Source organism: Phyllobates terribilis, unplaced genomic scaffold (genome assembly GCF_046119375.1).
Source record: "Phyllobates terribilis strain yellow unplaced genomic scaffold, ASM4611937v1 Scaffold_5__5_contigs__length_657084704, whole genome shotgun sequence".
In the NCBI taxonomy this organism is placed as follows: Eukaryota; Metazoa; Chordata; class Amphibia; order Anura; family Dendrobatidae; genus Phyllobates; species Phyllobates terribilis.
The window spans coordinates 134398573-134417495 of NW_027362765.1; the positions used below are offsets into that span (position 1 = coordinate 134398573).

Sequence of the window (18923 nt, forward strand, 5' to 3'; positions counted from 1 at the left end):
AGCTGCATACAAGGTTATCCTTGAAAAACACTTGCTTCCTTCTGCTCAGGCAATGTTCCCCAACTCTGACGACTGGTTTTTCCAGCAGGACAATGCCCCATGCCACACAGCTAGGTCAATCAATGTGTGGATGAAGGAGCACCACATCAAAACCCTGTCATGGCCAGCCCAATCTCCAGACCTGAACCTCATTGAAAACTTCTGTAATGTAATCATGAGGAAGATGGATAGTCACAAGCCATCAAACAAAGAACTGCTTAAATTTTTGTGCCAGGAGTGGCATAAGGTCACCCAAAAGCAGTGTGAAAGACTGGTGGAAAGCATGCCAAGACGCATGAAAGCTGTGATTAAAAAGCATGGTTATTCCACCAAATATTGATGTCTGAACTCTTCTTGAGATAAAACATGAATATTGTTGTTTCTAAATGAATAAGAACTTGTTTTCTTTGCATTATTTGAGGTCTGAAAGCAGTTTCTTTTTTTATTATTTTGACAATTTCTCAATTGCTGCAAATAAATACAAAATTTTTAGCTTTGAATTTCGGAGACATGTTGTCAGTAGTTTATAGAATAAAACAACAATGTACATTTTACTCAAAAATATACCTATAAAGAGAAAAATCAGTGAAAATGAAAATTTTGCTGTGGTCTCTTAATTTTTGCCAGAGCCGTATATACACAAATACAAATTGTAAGATGGGTCTCCACTGAAACTTTTCTGTACCTTATTGATGATATTCCTTATAGACCTTGAAGAAGATTCACATTGGCAAACACTTGACAGCACCACCAGGAGAATCTAAAATGAAAAAATGAGTAACAATGAGGCCCACGTAAAGCACCTTATACCAGGTAAAGTTAGAGATCAATAATTATTAGCACATCTTTGATCTACAACCTAAGAGTTTCCAACTATTGCAGCACAATAACTCCCAACATGCTTGGAGTAATAGTTTGTATGTAGCTGAAGAGGTAAAGATGTTGACCCTTGCAATATTTGTAACAAATTGAGAAGGCTTCCCCCCATCACCCTGGGGGATCTCTTCTATGTATAAGGGCCCTGTCACACTAAGCGATGCAGCAGCGATCCCGACAACGATACGACCTGTCAGGGATCGTTGCTGCATCGCCAATACATCGCTGGTGAGCTGTCAAACAGGCAGGCTCACCAGCGATCAGGGGAGCAGCGATATCGTGGAAAGGATCGTTCCACGATGTCCTGCTCCCGTTACCAGCCTGCTGCAAGCAGGAGCAGGCTGGTAACTATGGTAAACATCGCGTTACTAAGTGCGCGTGTGCCCCTAGTAACCCGCTGTTTACCATGGATACCACTCTGCTACGGTGCGCGGGAGCCTCCGTTTACCGTAGCAGAGTGGTATCCATGGTAAACAGCGGGTTACTAAGTGCGCGCGTGCCCCTAGTAACCCGATGTTTACCATAGTTACCAGCCAGATCGTTGGTCCCGCTGGTCACACACAGCGATGTGTGCTGGCCAGCGGGAGGCCAACGACCAAAAAATGGTCCAGGACACTTTGCAGCGATCAGCGACCTCACAGCAGGGGCCTGATCGTTGCAAAGTGTCACACACAGCGACATCGCTGGTGAGGTCGCTGGTGAGTCACCAAAACCGTGACTCAGCAGCGATATCGCTAGCGATATCGCTATGTGAGACGGGGGCTTAAGGGTCTTTTCAGAGACAATACACTATTGCAGGAACAGGTGTGACCCAACAATAGCTGAAGCGGGTGACATTTCAAAGAGCATCATGAATCTCTCATGAAGATATTTGCAGGACATGAACAGGTTGGGGAAAATGTCATCTTTTGCACACCATAGACAGGTTACCTGGAGGAGCACAACCATAGATCAGGCTTTAGTCACTGCTTCTGCCGTCAGGTTTTTGGGGCTCCATAGACTGATTCTCACTAGTGACGGCTAAACCCAGCGATTAGGGATCATTATTATTTACACAGGCCCTACAAAGCCCACATTTTTGGTTCCACCTCTGTATTCAGATTGTTTGAGATGTTACATCTTAAAAATTGTGTTTTCAGCTCACATTTCTAAGGTGTAATTAAAGAATTGGTTCCCTACAAGCGTGCACCTGCAAGTTGAATCACGTCATGCCGGAAGATAAAGCTAAATAAAGGGGTTTTTCAGGATCAGAAAACATGGCTGTTTTCTTCCTGAAACAGTGCTACACCTATCCATGGGTAGTGTGGCATTGCAGCAAAACCCTGTTTTTTTATTAAACCTGAGCTGCAATCAGGCTTGGACTGGCCAACAGGAGAACAGGAGTATCCTCCGGTGGGTCACCACCCTCTTATATAAGCAGTACTTGGCACAATATACTTGAATCACTATATACAAACAAAGGCAACATCTTATTCATGTAACAATCTACCCAGTTCATTGTTATAGAAATTGGTGATTGAGGATAATGTCACATTTGCATGTAGCTGAAAAGTGGGGGCCTGGAATTGGTTCCTGGTGGGCCCTTGGTCCAGTCCGACTCTGGCTGCAATACTAGGCCCGACCTATGGAAAAGTATGGCGTTGTTACAGGAAGAATGAAGTCATGTTTTCCTAATCCTGTACAATCCCTTTAATTATCACAGACAAACCTGCCCCAATCAACAGATGTGCCACATTGTGTTCCTGTGCCATGCTCTCACCCTCTACTGTCTCCTTGATATGATCATTTGTCGACACAACCCCTTCATCCTAGCCTGACAAATCGGCAGTATTTCTCTTGTATTCTGATCATTTGCTACAATGTATCAGTACATGTAAAAGCACATCAACCTAGATTCTAGACTGAGAAGTTCACAAAGGATTGTCTTTACTGAAATCAATTGTAATAAACCCTCAGCTGTAATATATTAAGACTGAACAGGTATTTCATTGTCTTTAAATAGTTAAACACATCTTCATAAATGGATATGGTCAGATAGTGTTTGTAACAATAAGCAATTTCCCAGTTATTAAAGTTTGCAGTTGTTATTCCGATATTAACAGTGTTCTTTTCTTTTGTTTATAGCTTTTGCCTAGGAATCCGACCACTAGAACTGTCCAGCTTGTAAGCACTGCACTGAAGCTGGCCCGGATTAGGAGGTAACATCACGCTCCAGTGATCTTGGCTAGTATCAAAACTAACTCAATAGAAAAAAAGCTGGTAAGCACTGTGCACACTCTGCTGTCCAGCAGGGATGGTCGTTCTCCAAGGCAACAAGCTGTAAACAAAGGAAAAGTATCAATAGCTCAAGAACGGCTGAAAAATGTAATAAGCAGTAAATTGCAAAACTACTTATATTTTCTAGCACTATCTTACAATACCCAATGAAGCTAACATTAAATGAATCAGAAATACACTCTATACATTGTTAATGTGGTAAATGACTATTCTAGCTGAAAATGTCTTGTTTTTATTGCAATATCTACATAGGTGTATAGAGGCCCATTCCAACAACCACCACTCCAGTGTTTTAATAGTACATTGTGTTTGCTAACTGTGTAAGAAGGCTAATGGATGTTTAGAAAACCCTTGCACAAGTATGTTAGCCCAGCTGAAAACGGTTTGGCTGATTTGAGAAGCTATAAAATTGACCTTCCTTTGAGCTAGTTGAGAATCTGGAGCATTACATCTGTTTGTTCTATGAAACTCTCAAAATGGCCATAAAAAGAGAACTTTCATGTGAAACTCGACAGTCTATTCTTGTTCTTAGAAATGAAGGCTATTCCATGCGAGAAATTGCCAAGAAACTGAAGATTTCCTACAACGATGTGTACTACTTCCTTCAGAGGAGAGCACAAACAGGCTCTAACCAGAGTAGAAAGAGTAGTGGGAGGCCCCGCTGCACAACTAAGCAACAAGACAAGTGCATTAGAGTCTCTAGTTTGAGAAATTGACGCCTCACAGCTCAACTGGCTGCTTCATTAAATAGTACATGCAAAAAGCTAGTGTCAACGTCTACAGTGAAGAGGTGTCTCCGGGATGCTGACCTTCAGGGCAAAGTGGCAAAGAAAAGGCCATATCTGAGACTGGCTAATAAAAGGAAAAGGCAAAAGAACACAGACACTGGACAGAGATAGATTGGAAAAAAGTTTTATGGACAGACGAATCAAAGTTTGAGGTGTTTAGATCACACAGAAGAACATTTGTGAGACGCAGAACAACTGAAAAGATGCTGGAAGAGTGCCTGATGCCATCTGTCAAGCATGGTGGAGGTAATGTGATGGTCTGGGGTTGCTTTGGTGCTGGTAAAGTGGGAGATTTGTACAAGGTAAATGGGATTTTGAATAAGGTAGGCTATCACTAGGCTATCACTCCATTTTGCAACGCCATGCCATACCCTCTGAATAGCACTTGACTAGAGCCAATTTCATCCTAAAACAGGACAATGACCCAAAGCACACCTCCAAATTATGCATTGAGCTGTTGTGGGAGCAGCTTGACCGTATGGTACGCAAAAAGTGCCCATCAAGCCAATCCAACTTGTGTGAGGGGCTTCAGGAAGCATGGGGTGAAATTTCTCAAGATTACCTCAGCAAATTAACAGCTAGAATGCCAAAGGTCTGCAATGCTGCAATTGCTGCAAAGGGAGCATTCTTTGACGAAAGCAAAGTTTGAAGGAGAAAATTATTATTTCTAATAAAAATCATTATTTCTAACCTTGTTAATGTCTGGACTATATTTTCTAATCATTTTGCAACTCATTTGATAAATAAAAGTATGAGTTTTCATGGAAAACACAAAATTGTCTGGGTGACTCCAAACCTTTGAACGGTAGTGTATAACACAGCACTGTATAGAATTAGCACCATCAAAATCAGTTACTGTCTCCAATGGGTTTTATAATTTATTCCCTCTATTTCAGATACACACGTGTCAATTTCACGGGAAAACTATTAAGGTGAGGTCCTAAATTACATTTCTGCAGCGTAAAAGTAAACCAACAGAAATGCTTGGGAAGAACAGGCAAACATTGTCTTGGTCATATTTGCACACAGGACCTTAGCGCTGCAGGAGACAATGCTAACAATTGAGTTGCCATGCTGCCCAAAGGCATAATTGTGACACTGTTCGTAGATATCAAGAAGGAAAGAATTGTGCGGTGTTAGTGAAGTGCTAGAACAACTAGACAGGGAATTAAAGTTATAACACACAAACCTGAGGAAGATAGCTTCTGCTATCGAAACACGTCGTGGCGTTAGAGAGCATATTAAACAATAAAAGGTTTGTGTTTTATAACCTTAATCCCCTGTCTAGTTGTTCTAGCGCTTCACTAACACCGCACAATTCTTTCCTTCTTGATTTCCAATCTCCCCTGTGGAGAGCTGTGGAAGCTGCTCTGTTTGCAACTAGCCTACTACACGACCTGCCATGATGTCACTGTGGAACGCCCACTTCGGTCACACGGTCCCAGTCATGTGACCGCTGAAGCAGGAAGAAACTCCTTACAGCAGTCCCTGTTAAGCTGCGGTCATCATACAGACTCCCACCTGGAAGCGTTTTCCCTTGTTGTGCGGGGCTCCTTGGCACAACAGGACCAGGTGAGTGGTCACAACATCCTCCCCCTTCTTCTCCCCCAAACCTCAGGCTCTTCACCATTGGAGCTCCAACTGTTTTTGTTTTCCACTGTTCGTAGATAGACACGTGGTCAAAATTGTTGGCACCCCTCGTTTAATGAAAGAAAAACTCACAATGGTCACAGAAATAACTTGAATCTGACAAAGGTAATAATAAACTAAAAATCTATGAAAATGAACAAATGAAGGTCAGACATTGCTTTTCAACCCGGCTTCCACAGAATTTAAAAAAAAATTAAACTCATGAAACAGGCCTGGACAGAAATGATGGTACTCTTAACTTAATATTTTGTTGAACAACCTTTTGAGGCAATCACTACAATCAAACGATTCCTGTAACTGTCAATGAGACTTCTGCACCTCTCGACAGGTATTTTGGCCCACTCCTCATGAGAAAACTGCTCCAGTTGTCTTGTGTTTGAAGGTTACCTTTTCCAGACGGCATGTTTCATCTCTTTCCAAAGATGCTCAATAGGATTTAGGTCAGGGCTCATAGAAGGCCACTTCAGAATAGTCCAATGTTTTCCTCTTAGCCATTCTTGGGTGTTTTTAGCTGTGTGTTTTGGGTCATTATCCTTTTGCAAGACCCATGACTTGCGACTGAGACCAAGCTTTCTGACACTGGGCAGCACATTTCTCTCTACAATTTCTTGATAGTCTTGAGATTTCATTGTACCCTGCACAGATTCAAGACACCCTGTGCCAGATGCAGCAAAGCAGCCCAAGAACATAACAAAGCCTCCTCCATATTTCACAGTAGGGACAGTGTTCTTTTCTTGATATGCTTCATTTTTCCGTCTGTGAACATAGAGCTGATGTGCCTTGCCAAAAACTTCAATTTTTGTCTCATCTGTCCATAGGACATTCTCCCAGAAGCTTTGTGGCTTGTCAACATGTAGTTTGGCAAATTCCAGTCTGGCTTTTTTATGATTTTTTTTCAACAATGGAGTTCTCCTTGGTTGTCTTCCATGAAGTCCACTTTGTATCAAACAATGACGGATGGTGCGATCTGACACTGATGTTCCTTGAGCTTGCAGTGCACCTTTAATCTCTTTAGAAGTTATCTTGGGCTCTTGTGTTACCATTCGTATTATCCGTCTCTTTGATTTGTCATCAATTTTCTTCCTGCGGTCACGTCCAGGGAAGTTGGCTACAATCCCATGGATCTTAAATTTCTGAATAATATGTGCAACTGTAGTCACAGGAACATCAAGCAGCTTGGAGATGGTCTTATAACCTTTACCTTTAACATGCTTGTCTATAATTTTCTTTCTAATCTCCTGAGACAAGTCTTTCCTTTGCTTCCTCTGGTCCATGTTGAGTGTGGTACACACCATGCCACCAAACAGCACAGTGAGTATCTGTAGCCCTATATACAGGCCCACTGACTGATTACAAGATTGTAGACACCTGTGATGGTAATTAGTGGACATAACTTGATTAAACATGTCCCTTTTGTCACATTATTTTCAGGGGTACCATCATTTCTGTCCAGGCCTATTTCATAAGTTTAATTTTTTTTAAAATTCTGTGGAAGCAGGGTTGAAAAGCAATGTCTGGCTTTCATTTGTTCATTTTCATAGATTTTTAATTTATTATTACTTTTGTCAGATTCAAGTTATTTCTGTGACCATTGTGGGTTTTTCTTTCATTAAACGAGGGGTACTAATAATTTTGACCACGTGTGTATGTAACCAACTCACAAGGGTTGACTTAAGCTGGTCATAGTCTTTAAATAGCTGTTGACTGAACAATCGTTAGGCAGACATCTACATTTATCTCTCCCAACACCACCCGACACAAGGGAATCATCCGGCAGTGGCTTATCTTCCTATGAAACAAAAGAATCGGCCATTGAAGTTGCAAGAGCCAGATTCTTGTGCCTCTTGTAATAATCTGTCTGGTAACAGTTTTGAGGCCCCATATAGATGGGTGGCCAATCCCACCAAAATCCTTTAGGATTTATTAGGGAATCATTGGTAATCAACTTGTGTTCGACCCATGACTGCTTCTCCTGGGTTGTATAAACCTGAAGAGGGTTCCCCCTTTTCTGTAGGCATCACCTTCTTAGCTAGCAAGAAAGAAGGTAGTATAGTAACCCAATCTTCACTTTACTGTTACAAAGAAGAATGCAAGTTCTTGTAGTCCAGTATAGAGAGGCTAGGCACATTTACTAGGATTTTAATTTTTGATGACCATCATTTATTTATAAGAAGGTTGCAAGTAACATTAATCTTGGTTTAGCCTACAAGATGCTTCCTCCTGTGGTCCCAAACCCTTCAGTTCGGCTGATATTTTATCATTCTGCTACCAAAAGAAAGCCATACAAAATAATAATACATATACTGTATAAAAAAAAATGTAATTGATATATCCACCATCCGCTGTCTTTAATATATGTTTCCAAAATCAGAGTTTCATCAATAAACCATGGTAGCCAACAGAAAACCTAAAGGCCTCATTGGATTAGTGAACTGAAGTGGCTCTACTGGCCTTGAAGTGGTTAATATTGTGTGTGTGCTCATTTACAAAATGTATTCTGGCTGTGACCTTGAATAGATTTTGGAATAAGCCCTGGGCTGCTTTCTGGGCCCAGCGTAGCAAGAATCAACAGAGCTTCACAAACAGCCCTAGGTAGAAACTTAAATGCTCTCGTCGCTTCCAAACAAGACTCAGCAAGAAGACACTGAACTAAATGGCCAAATGTCTACCTCCAGGGGTATAATCAGTGGTCAAGCTGGAGTAACAACCAAAACTTGATGAGCCTTAGACATTAAACAGGAGCATCAACTTTAAATAATGTAATATTCCCATCATCCATTATGTGGAGGGCGGTGTATGGGTAAGAGAAGGAGAAAGGGTTGAGCCTCCACACAAGTTTCAATTAAAAGTGTACTGCATTTTTCAACTGTTCTTGAGGGTGTGTTGAGGTAATTAGGTCACATCGTGAGCTCGAGCCATGAGGATGGATTCATAGTTCCACCGTCACAGAGAACCCGGAGAAAACCCACACAAACACAGGGAGAACATACAAACTCCTTGCAGATAATTTCTTTGGTGGGATTTGAACCCAAGACCCCAGTGCTGGAAAGCAACAGTGCTAACCACTGAGCCACCGTGTTGGCCATACCTCTCAAAAAATAAACTGAATGAAAAACGATAACAGTCATATGTACCCAAATTGATACCAATGAAAGAGTCAATTCATTTTGCGAAAAAGAAGATTTTCAGAATATGGTGACACAAACAAAAGCAAACGTAAAACAAAACAAAAAAAAAATAGGAAAAAGAAAAAATCTATTTAATTGGTAATATTGTAATAGCCTTGATCGGTAGACTACATTTAACACGTTAAATATGCTGCAAAAAACAATGGTGGAATTGCTGTTTTTTTTTTTATTAATTCCTCCACAGATAGTTAATAAAAGTAAAAAAGTAAGTTATATGTTCCCCAAAATGGTGCCATTAAAAATATGACTGTTCTTGAAATCAAAGTCTCCATATAGTTAAAATGACAAAAAAATAAAGTAAAGGCTTTTATGTTTGTTTAGTTTTTGCAATTTGTTTATTTTAAATAGGGGTGGTTCCAATTTTTATATTTTTAAAAATATTTTTAAACATTTTTTACATCTCCTATTGTCAGGATGCTTATACTATATACTGCAATACCACAGTATTGCAGTATACAGTGAAAACTGAGGTCTCCTATGAAGTTCAGCTCATTTTAAAATGATCATTTTAGGAGTCCAGCTGTAGAATGAAATATCTTATGAGAGCAAGTGTATTTAATCTACATCCACCCAGCCTAACAGCTGCAGCTTGTACTGAGCAGAGTGAGATATCAGGAACAGGGAGGAGGGACACTGAGGAGCTGTAAACTTTCATAAAGAATTAAAGCTAATCTTCTGATGTGGATTATCAATGTAAATAAAGCATCCTTATCATGTTTAAGAGATCTATTTAGTAACGTATGCATGTTGTCTAGTGAAATCTGGTGACAGATCTGCTCTACTCATAACTGGACATTGGGTTTGCTGTCACAAAGTGTGAAATCTGCTTTGAAACTATAGAGATCTGGTGTTCTTAACCTATTAACCCCAGAATGTACCTACAATTACACAGAAAATCATCTATAAAGCCTGTAATGAGTTTACAATGGGCACGATGTCAGCATGGATTATTGAAGGCAAAGACAACAGCCCAACTGAAGTTGTGTAATATGCAATTAGGATAAATATTTCATAGCTACATCTGCTTGTTAATCTGCACAGAAAGAGCTACAGAGCGTGTGCTGTGCGGACGTTCCTTTTATAGAGGGGATATATGCAGCAAAATAAAGAGATAGATAGATAGATAGATAGATAGATAGATAGATGTGAGCAATAAATAGATAGATAGATAGATAGATAGATAGATAGATAGATAGATAGATAGATAGAGTACAGACCAAAAGTTTGGACACACCTTCTCATTTAAAGATTTTTCTGTATTTTCATGACTATGAAAATTGTACATTCACACTGAAGGCATCAAAACTATGAATTAACACGTGGAATTATATACTTAACAAAAAAATGTGAAACAACTGAAAATATGTCTTATATTCTAGGTTCTTCAAAGTAGCCACCTTTTGCTTTGATGACTGCTTTGCACACTCTTGGCATTCTCTTGATGAGCTTCAAGAGGTAGTCACCGGAAATAGAATCATAGAATCATAGAATGGTAGAGTTGGAAGGGACCTCCTGGGTCATCTGGTCCAACCCCCTGCTCAAAACAGGATTCACTAGATCATCTCAGACAGATGTCTGTCCAGCCTCTGTTTGAAGACGTCCATTGAAGGGGAACTCACCACCTCTCGTGGCAGCCTGTTCCACTCATTAATCACCCTAACTGTCAAAAAGTTTTTTCTAATATCTAATCTGTGTCTCCTCCCATTTAGTTTCATCCCATTGCTTCTAGTCTTTCCTTGTGCAAATGAGAATAAAGATGATCCTTCTACAATGTGACAGCCCTTGACATATTTGTAGACAGCTATTAAGTCTCCTCTCAGTCTTCTTTTTTGCAAGCTAAACATTCCCAAATCCTGCAACCGTTCCTCATAGGACATGGTTTGCAGACCAGTCACCATTCTGGTCGCTCTTCTCTGAACTTGCTCCAGTTTGTCTATGTCTTTTTTAAAATGTGGTGCCCAAAACTGTACACAGTATTCCAGATGAGGTCTGACCAAAGAGGAGTAAAGACCGATAATGACTTCACGTGATCTAGACTGTATGCTTCTGTTAATACATCCCAGATGTATTAACAGAAATGGTTTTCACTTCACAGCCGTGCCCTGTCAGGTTTAATAAGTGGGATTTCTTCCCTTATAAATGGGGTTGGGACCATCATTTGTGTTGTGCAGAAGTCTGGTGGATACACAGCTGATAGTCCTACTGGATAGACTGTTAGAATTTGTATTATGGCAAGAAAAAAGCAGCTAAGTAAAGAAAAACAAGTGGCCATCATTACTTTAAGAAATGAAGGTCAGTCAGTCCGAAAAATTGGGAAAACTTTGAAAGTGTCCCCAAGTGCAGTTGCAAAAGCCATCAAGCTCTACAAAGAAACTGGCTCACATGAGGACCGCCCCAGGAAAGGAAGACCAAGAGTCACCTCTGCTTCTGAGGATAAGTTTATCCGAGTCACCAGCCTCAGAAATCACAGGTTAACAGCAGCTCAGATTAGAGACCAGGTCAATGCCACACAGAGTTGTAGCAGCAGACACAGCTCTACAACAACTGTTAAGAGGAGACTTTGTGCAGCCAGCCTTCATGGTAAAATAGCTGCTAGGAAACCACTGCTAAGGACAGGCAACAAGCAGAAGAGACTTGTTTGGGCTAAAGAACACAAGGAATGGACATTAGACCAGTGGAAATCTGTGCTTTGGTCTGATGAGTCCAAATTTGAGATCTTTGGTTCCAACCACCGTGTCTTTGTGCGACGCAGAAAAGGTGAACGGATGGACTCTACATGCCTGGTTCCCACTGTGAAGCATGGAGGAGGAGGTGTGATGGTGTGGGGGTGCTTTGCTGGTGACACTGTTGGGGATTTATTCAAATTTGAAGGCATACTGAACCTGCATGGCTACCACAGCATCTTGCAGCAGCATGCTATTCCATCCGGTTTGCATTTAGTTGGACCATCATTTATTTTTCAACAGGACAATGACCCCAAACACACCTCCAGGCTGTGTAAGGGCTATTTGACCAAGAGGGAGAGTGATGGGGTGCTACGCCAGATGACCTGGCCTCCACAGTCACCAGACCTGAACCCAATCGAGATGGTTTGGGGTGAGCGGGACCGCAGAGTGCAGGCAAAAGGGCCAACAAGTGCTAAGCATCTCTGGGAACTCCTTCAAGATTGTTGGAAGACCATTTCCGGTGACTACCTCTTGAAGCTCATCAAGAGAATGCCAAGAGTGTGCAAAGCAGTCATCAAAGCAAAAGGTGGTTACTTTGAAGAAACTAGAATATAAGACATATTTTCAGTTGTTTCACACTGTTTTTGTTAAGTATATAATTCCACATGTGTTAATTCATAGTTTTGATGCCTTCAGTGTGAATGTACAATTTTCATAGTCATGAAAATACAGAAAAATCTTTAAATGAGAAGGTGTGTCCAAACTTTTGGTCTGTACTGTAGATAGAATGAATATGGAATCCTCAGAAAATTCTCTCTGGCTCTTGCAGCCCTTGGGACATCAACCAGGCAGTAAATTGTGATCTGCAGTGTTGTATTGTAGGATGTCCATGGACTGTTTAATGAAAGATCAGGGAACAGTATACCCACATTGTTGGAACATGTCTAGGTATGTGATCCACAGAGTATACAGCAGTTTATACTGTAACACTTGTAATATTTGGTCTATGAAAATGAATATTCACTTTCACTGATAGTAATCCGAAATGGTGATGTATTAAAGGGAACCAGTCATTTGATTCATGCTGATCGAACCAAGGGTGGAATTAATCAGCCTACGTGATTTCAGTCAGGTATGTTTTACTCTGAAATACTACTTGCGGCATTTCAGAGAAAACATTGTTTGACAAGCGGACTACGGACCATAGTAAGAGATCTGACGTCACTCCAAGTGACTGACAAGTCTCTTCCATCTATGTACATAGGAAATGTACTGCGGCGAGAAGCCGGCCAGTGCTTTCAGCGGATTAGTCAGTCTCTCCCTATAGTCACTGACTTGTCAAATTATGCTTTCTATGAAACAGCACGGCGTTTTAGAGTAAAACATACCTGGTTGCAATAGCTTCGCCAGGCTCTGACTTATGCTGCCCGTTGTTCGGGCAGCATGAATCTGGGGACAGGTTCCCTTTAAAACACAAAGCATATTAGAAAATTGCTGAACTAGAGGCCAATGTGTCCTAGTGCAAAACAATAAAGAGAATCTGTCAGCAAGTTTTGCTAAGTAATTTGAGGACAGCATGAAGTAGGGATTAAAACATTGAACTCAATGATGTATCACATGTCCGGGTTTGTGATGTTGTTTACTTAGACTGAAGGTTTAATCACCTTGGGATTAACATTGCTGTAACTAGCTGGCTGAGTTGGCCCTGGTCCAACTCCGCCCTTCTCTGTGATAACCACTTCACTGTCTATAGACATTTTACATAGAGAGCCTGGTGTGGGCGGGGTTAGCTTTCTCAGCTCTGCTGCATTGCTAACTCTAAAAGCTCTGATTGTGAGAACATCTCCACCCAGTAAACTAAGTGATACATCATTGGATTCAGAATCTCTTTGCCTACATCAGGCTGCTCTCAGATGAGGTAGCAAAAACCCGCTGACAAATTGCCTAAAACTGTCCTCCCTTCAGTTCACACCACTTACTCATACAACCCAAAATTCTAGACCAGAAACATCACAGAATACCTCTAAAACATTCAGGAATGCCCCCACCCCGTTGTGCCCAATTTTGGTTGAGGTTTTGCCTCTTTTTCAAGTCTGTGTTATTGATAAAAACCTGAACTAATGGCAACTCATTTATGTGTCCATAATATGGCAGCCATTAGATGATTGTCTGCCAACAGTTTTCAGCATGACTGGGCGACCATCTTGTATCCTTGGATGCATCCTAAAACCCATGAATTTAACCCCTAAAACAGACCCCAAAATAAGTTCAGATCAATCTAGATCAGCTCCGAAGTCACCATTAAGACATTGAGTGTGCCGCTCATAGTTTGCTGACAATAAATGGCATCATGACCCAGATCGTCAGCACCTAGAGGGCCCAAACAGGGAGCAACCAGAGGCGTTAATATAGCAACTAGGGAAGTGTAGTTTCACCTAAAGGAAATTGCACGGACCCCAGTTTCTACACTGACAGACAGACCTTTCTAGTAACAGATGTTACCATTGGTACCCCCATTGCTATACCCCTGTATTCTAAGTATTTAAGTTCTCTCATATCTATAACTTACTGATTTTTGGGGATCTGACCGCTGAGACCCCCTCGGATCCAGCTCCATTAATTCTCAATGGGACTGTCGGCGATAGTCAAGTACAATCCTCAGTAACGTCCAACAGTCCAATAGAGAATGAATGTATGTTCCATCTCTGTTCAACTTTCTAGGGCCTCTACAGTGCCCCGTTCTTGGAATCGGTGGGTGATGCACTAGTCAACCCCCTGCGATCAATACATTTTTGTATGAGGTGCTTGGGTCAGGCATATATACAGGATTGTATATGTTATAACTACAGATGATCAAATCCGCGAAGATTCAAATTCGCTAAAATGCGTGGATTTTATGGGGAAATTCAATTCGCAGCTAGTTATTCTCTGCAAATGAAATGTTCCTTATTGTGCTCTGGGGTCTTTCCAAAAGAGAAAAAAGAAATGTAGGATGTACACCACTTCTCCCATCTCACCCATTCTCTTCGGCCTCTTCACACCAGGCTGAGGATTCCATCTTGACTAGGTCTCAGACGCCACCACGCACCGCGCCATCACTCGGGCGATGCACTTCTTAATGTTGTGGCGTCAAAACATGCGCCACAAAGGCATGGTGAGCAGTCACATCTGAGCCCTAGGTGAGCCAGAAGCTGCAGCCTTGAGTGAAGAGGCCGAAGAAAATGTGTGTGATGAGGAAGGGGAAACAGAGAGACAAGGGAGGACCGGACGATGGGCCTTTGGTACGGGCGAGTGTTGAAGCATTATTTTCTCGTTTAACCATTTGCTTTGCCCTATATGATTCAACAAAATACTGGCAGCAGCTGGCCACCAACTTGCTGAATTTGAGTGAGCGAATTGCAAAAAAGTGTGTATTCCGTAGAATATTAGTTTTTGTAAAATTCGTAGAGAATTCATTGCACTCAAATAAATTTGCTCATCTCTAGATATTTCCCCTTCATCAGACCGGAGTAGAAGTGATAGCAGTAATGTCTGTAGAGGTTAGATGAATGCTAAGATTATGCTCACCCTGAGTTTTTCAAATTTTTGGGGAGCAGATCCGCTCGGAAATCCTCCTAAAAAAGCTTCAAAAACTATTCATTTCTATGTTAAATCCACTTTTGCTGTTCAGATGAGGTTTTTTTTAGCCATACTTTCTAATGAAGAGGTTTTGAAAAATACTTCTTGGAAAATAACTGCACGTCACTTCTTAGAAGCATCTCGTAATGTAATCCGATCCAACCTAGTCACTGAACAATCAAAAGACTGCAAAAACGCTGCTGGAAAATACCTCTTCAATTTCAGGAAAAGAAAAAACGCTTCCAAAAACTACCCTCCCCCAAAAAATTGCATTTTCTGAAGCTTTTTCAGGTTTGAAAAGCTTGAAGGTCTTAAAAAAACTCAGTGTCAACATAGCCTTACAACCTATATATAACAAAATGCGTTCTGCTGCACCGGTCTGAAGTGCAAACGATTATTGAGAGTTTTCTTTACTCCGGTTTATGATTCATCTTAGTACAATGAGAGAAGAATTTGATTTGTAAACTAATGTCTGCTTAAGATCACTTAAGTGCAGCAAGTATATGTTCCGCACATGCAAGTTTTGGTATTGTTCCAATTTACAACGCCCTGACAAAGCCCTCCCCGCCAATAATATCATTCACTATAAGAGCCAGCAGCGGGCACAGGAGGTTACACAAAGTCAATGATAGTAAATGAGACCGGTGGACATCAATGCAGTAATCCAGACGCCTCGAGCAGTATATTCAATGGGCTGTGAATGTTCATTCTGTAATATGTCTACCTGAGAGATGTAGCAGAGCTGATATTGTCATTTGCCAATTAGTGAACAGAAGAAATAAAAAAAAATAATAATAATAGCTACATCTTTAATCGGTGGCTTATTATGTTCCAGAAGGGCCTTTGAGCCATGGACACGGACCCTCTGCCGAAGCCTACCCCTCCATTAACTCTGTAGGAGTCTATACCCCATTACTAGGTATGGTTCCCATGCAGTTCTGGCTCACTAAGGTACAGAGGGTCACATAACACCAATGAATGGGGTTGCAGACATCAATACAGTCATCCAAATGCAATATATTGATGCATTCAATGCACTTTGAATGTTTAATCAGTGATACGTGACTGTACAGATGCAGCAGAGCTGGGTTTGTTATTTAGTGAACAAAAAAAAAAGACAAATCAAGCTCTACTACACCTAAAACGGCAAAACCTAAAAAGCTCCCAAAAAAAGTGCCATTGATATAAGACTGGTATCTTAATTTGCAGAGGGACCAGCTGACTTTGCACCTGGTGGGAAAACTCATAATGAAACCGCTTTTGTACTGTTTGTTGTGTTACATAGGACTGCAAGAAAACATATAGCAAAGGCAGCCGGAAAGAGTTTCATGGAAAAATTCTACTTTACGTCTCTATATATTCTTGTATACAATAGTGACGCTGAGGTTGACATAGTGCACAGGTCTTAGTGATTGTATTTATGTTACATAGGTCTTCAGGTAACCTAATATGTCACCTTATTTTGCAAACTATGTCGTATCAAAGGGTTAAAGATAACAAAAAAAATAATAAACTCTGCTATTTCTAACTTGGCTCAGCAAATCGTAATAACACATTTATGTATTTAGGTGTTTACATAGGACTGCAGGTAAACTTACAAACAATGCAGAGCCAAGCTTCCAAAATGTATCCATGCTGTATCTGAATAAATAGTATAGCGGAGTTTGTCCTTTGGTTGGTCCTTAGTAAAACCCATTAGTGTTAGAATTGGTTTACTAAATACAATGTAGCCCTTTATAAAAAAAAATCAGACTACTGCATCTGTATCTGTGTAAACAGTATCGTATTTGTGGATTTTACATGGGACTGCAGGTGAATTTGTAGACAATGCTGTCCTAAAGAGTTTAAAGAAGGGATTCAGCTCTGCTACATTTCTAAGTGACAGAATGATAAGCGCCAACTGTCAATGAATCTCTAAATTGGGTCAGACCTTTCGCTACCCTACACATAATCCCTATGATTGCACATGTCGCTCTCTGGGGTTTGAGTAAGTACATGCTGAGAGTTGTGGTTTGACAGCAGCGGGAGAAAGTTCATTCAAAGTACCCCACAATTTGATAATATTTAGTAAATTCTTAGATTAGATTATGAGATTAGATGATTTCTTACCACAAGAACTTTCACAGTAATTCCCTCCATGGTCAAGTGGAAAACCAGCAAGTCCAGGGGCGAGATCCACACCACAGTCAGTGTCTTCTGCAAACTTACACCTCAGCAAACATTCCTTTCATCTGTGTGTAACTCTGTATTGTATCCATCTCAAGAGGACTCTTCCCACCCCCACTAAACGAGAAAACTAGCTGGTTATGCAAATTTTAGAACTATTCTGGAGGTTGTAAATTATTATGAGGCAGCCTAGCCCTGTACTGGATAATGTACCATGGGGGAAAGGACCGCAGGACTAGAGCATGCATGATGTGAGTTACTTTTGGGGTATGTGCACACTGAGGGGCCGATTCATCAAAGTATTTACGCCACAACACTAGCATAAATCACTCTGAAGTCACACACTTTTTTGTTCAATGCTGAGTTTTGCAAAAATTTGGCAACTTTTGGAGTTTTCACGCCAGTTTCGGGCAACTCCGCCATTTCGTATGTCAATCTTAATGATGGGAAAACAAGAATAAGATGTGGCAAATTCATTAAGATTAAGAGGTGCACGCCACCTAATAAATTCAGTTCATCTTCTCAGTGTAGTAGATTATTGTATTGCAGAATATACGGCACTCCAGTAGTGTGTAGAGGTGCCCAAGTAGGGTTTCCAGCCCGTAATTAGTGCAGATATAACTTGGCACTGAGACATTGTTGCAGTGAAAGCAGAATATGTTTATTAGGCAATCTTTCAGTTAAACGTTTTCGGTCCCACAAATTGGACCTTCCTCAGAACGGATTGCCGGTGGTAGAAGGATTGCTGTTCAAAGTGTAGCGCCAGGTATTCGACACATGTCGCTGCTGGTTTGCGCTCAGTGTAGTGAGTCTCTTTTCACCTAGCCAGAAATATTATTACAGTCAAACACAGCCACTTTCCCTGGATTTGACAGGTGGCCGTAGCCATGCCACATCCCAAATCCTTCTCAGTTACGCCCATTTTGAAGGGGCTGCTCGAAACTAGTAATAAAATGCCAAAAGTTGCTAAAATTTTGCAACTATTCTAAGTGTTTTACGCCAGTTCTGTAAACACTTTGATGTATCAGCCCCCTAGAATTACATGATAAAGTTCTTACTATCTGTAGTCACCACTAGAGGGAGCTTACTGTATACTGTGTATACATTGAACACAATAATAAAACAGTATACAGTAAGCTTCCAAGCTCTTCCCAGTGGTGGCTGCAGGAAGCAAGAATTTTATAATTTTATCATATAATTTGGGTATAATTAAAGCCTCAGGAGGTTTTAATTGTAGCAAGATCCTACCTTCCCATATACATGTAGATTTTAGTCTGAGTGAGGATTCACACTAGGCAGGTTCCCAGCAACGAGAGTCGCCTTACTGTGGCTGCATTGCCCAATTTATGCGCTAAGTATTCTCAATTATTCCTATTTTCTAGAGCAGTAATGCAATTCAAATTTCATATATTTCATGTTATAGCGCCACAGAGTGCTACTTTATTTATTAGTTATATATGGAGATGTCTACTCTTAGTAAGCACCTGTACACACCTGTTTTCTGTTTTGGAAGTGACTGTCAGTCTTTTAATATTTGAACTCCAAATAGAACTGTTCATAAATTTTCCTTTATCCATGATGAGGTCTTTCTTATGAGCAGCGTCATCGCAGATACATTGTTACTCATTCACGGAATAGACATGAAATTTCTTATC

At 40.8% G+C, this 18923-nt stretch overlaps 1 protein-coding gene across 3 annotated transcripts in view; it reads right to left on the reverse strand.

The window, feature by feature from the left end:
• The window catches only part of LOC141272369 (cadherin-like protein 26), a 158599-nt gene extending 141219 nt beyond the window's left edge, over window positions 1-17380 (reverse strand). For 2 of the 3 annotated variants that reach the window (XM_073683024.1, XM_073683022.1), the window contains exons 1-2: window positions 17212-17380; window positions 725-799 (exon numbers count right to left, since the gene is read on the reverse strand). In XM_073683024.1, coding sequence (XP_073539125.1) covers window positions 725-799; window positions 17212-17241 — 105 coding nt within the window. In that variant the 5' untranslated portion in view covers window positions 17242-17380. The remainder of the gene's footprint in view (window positions 1-724; window positions 800-17211) is intronic. The other variant, XM_073683023.1, reaches the window with a different exon arrangement.
• Between the last annotated feature and the right edge of the window lie 1543 nt (window positions 17381-18923).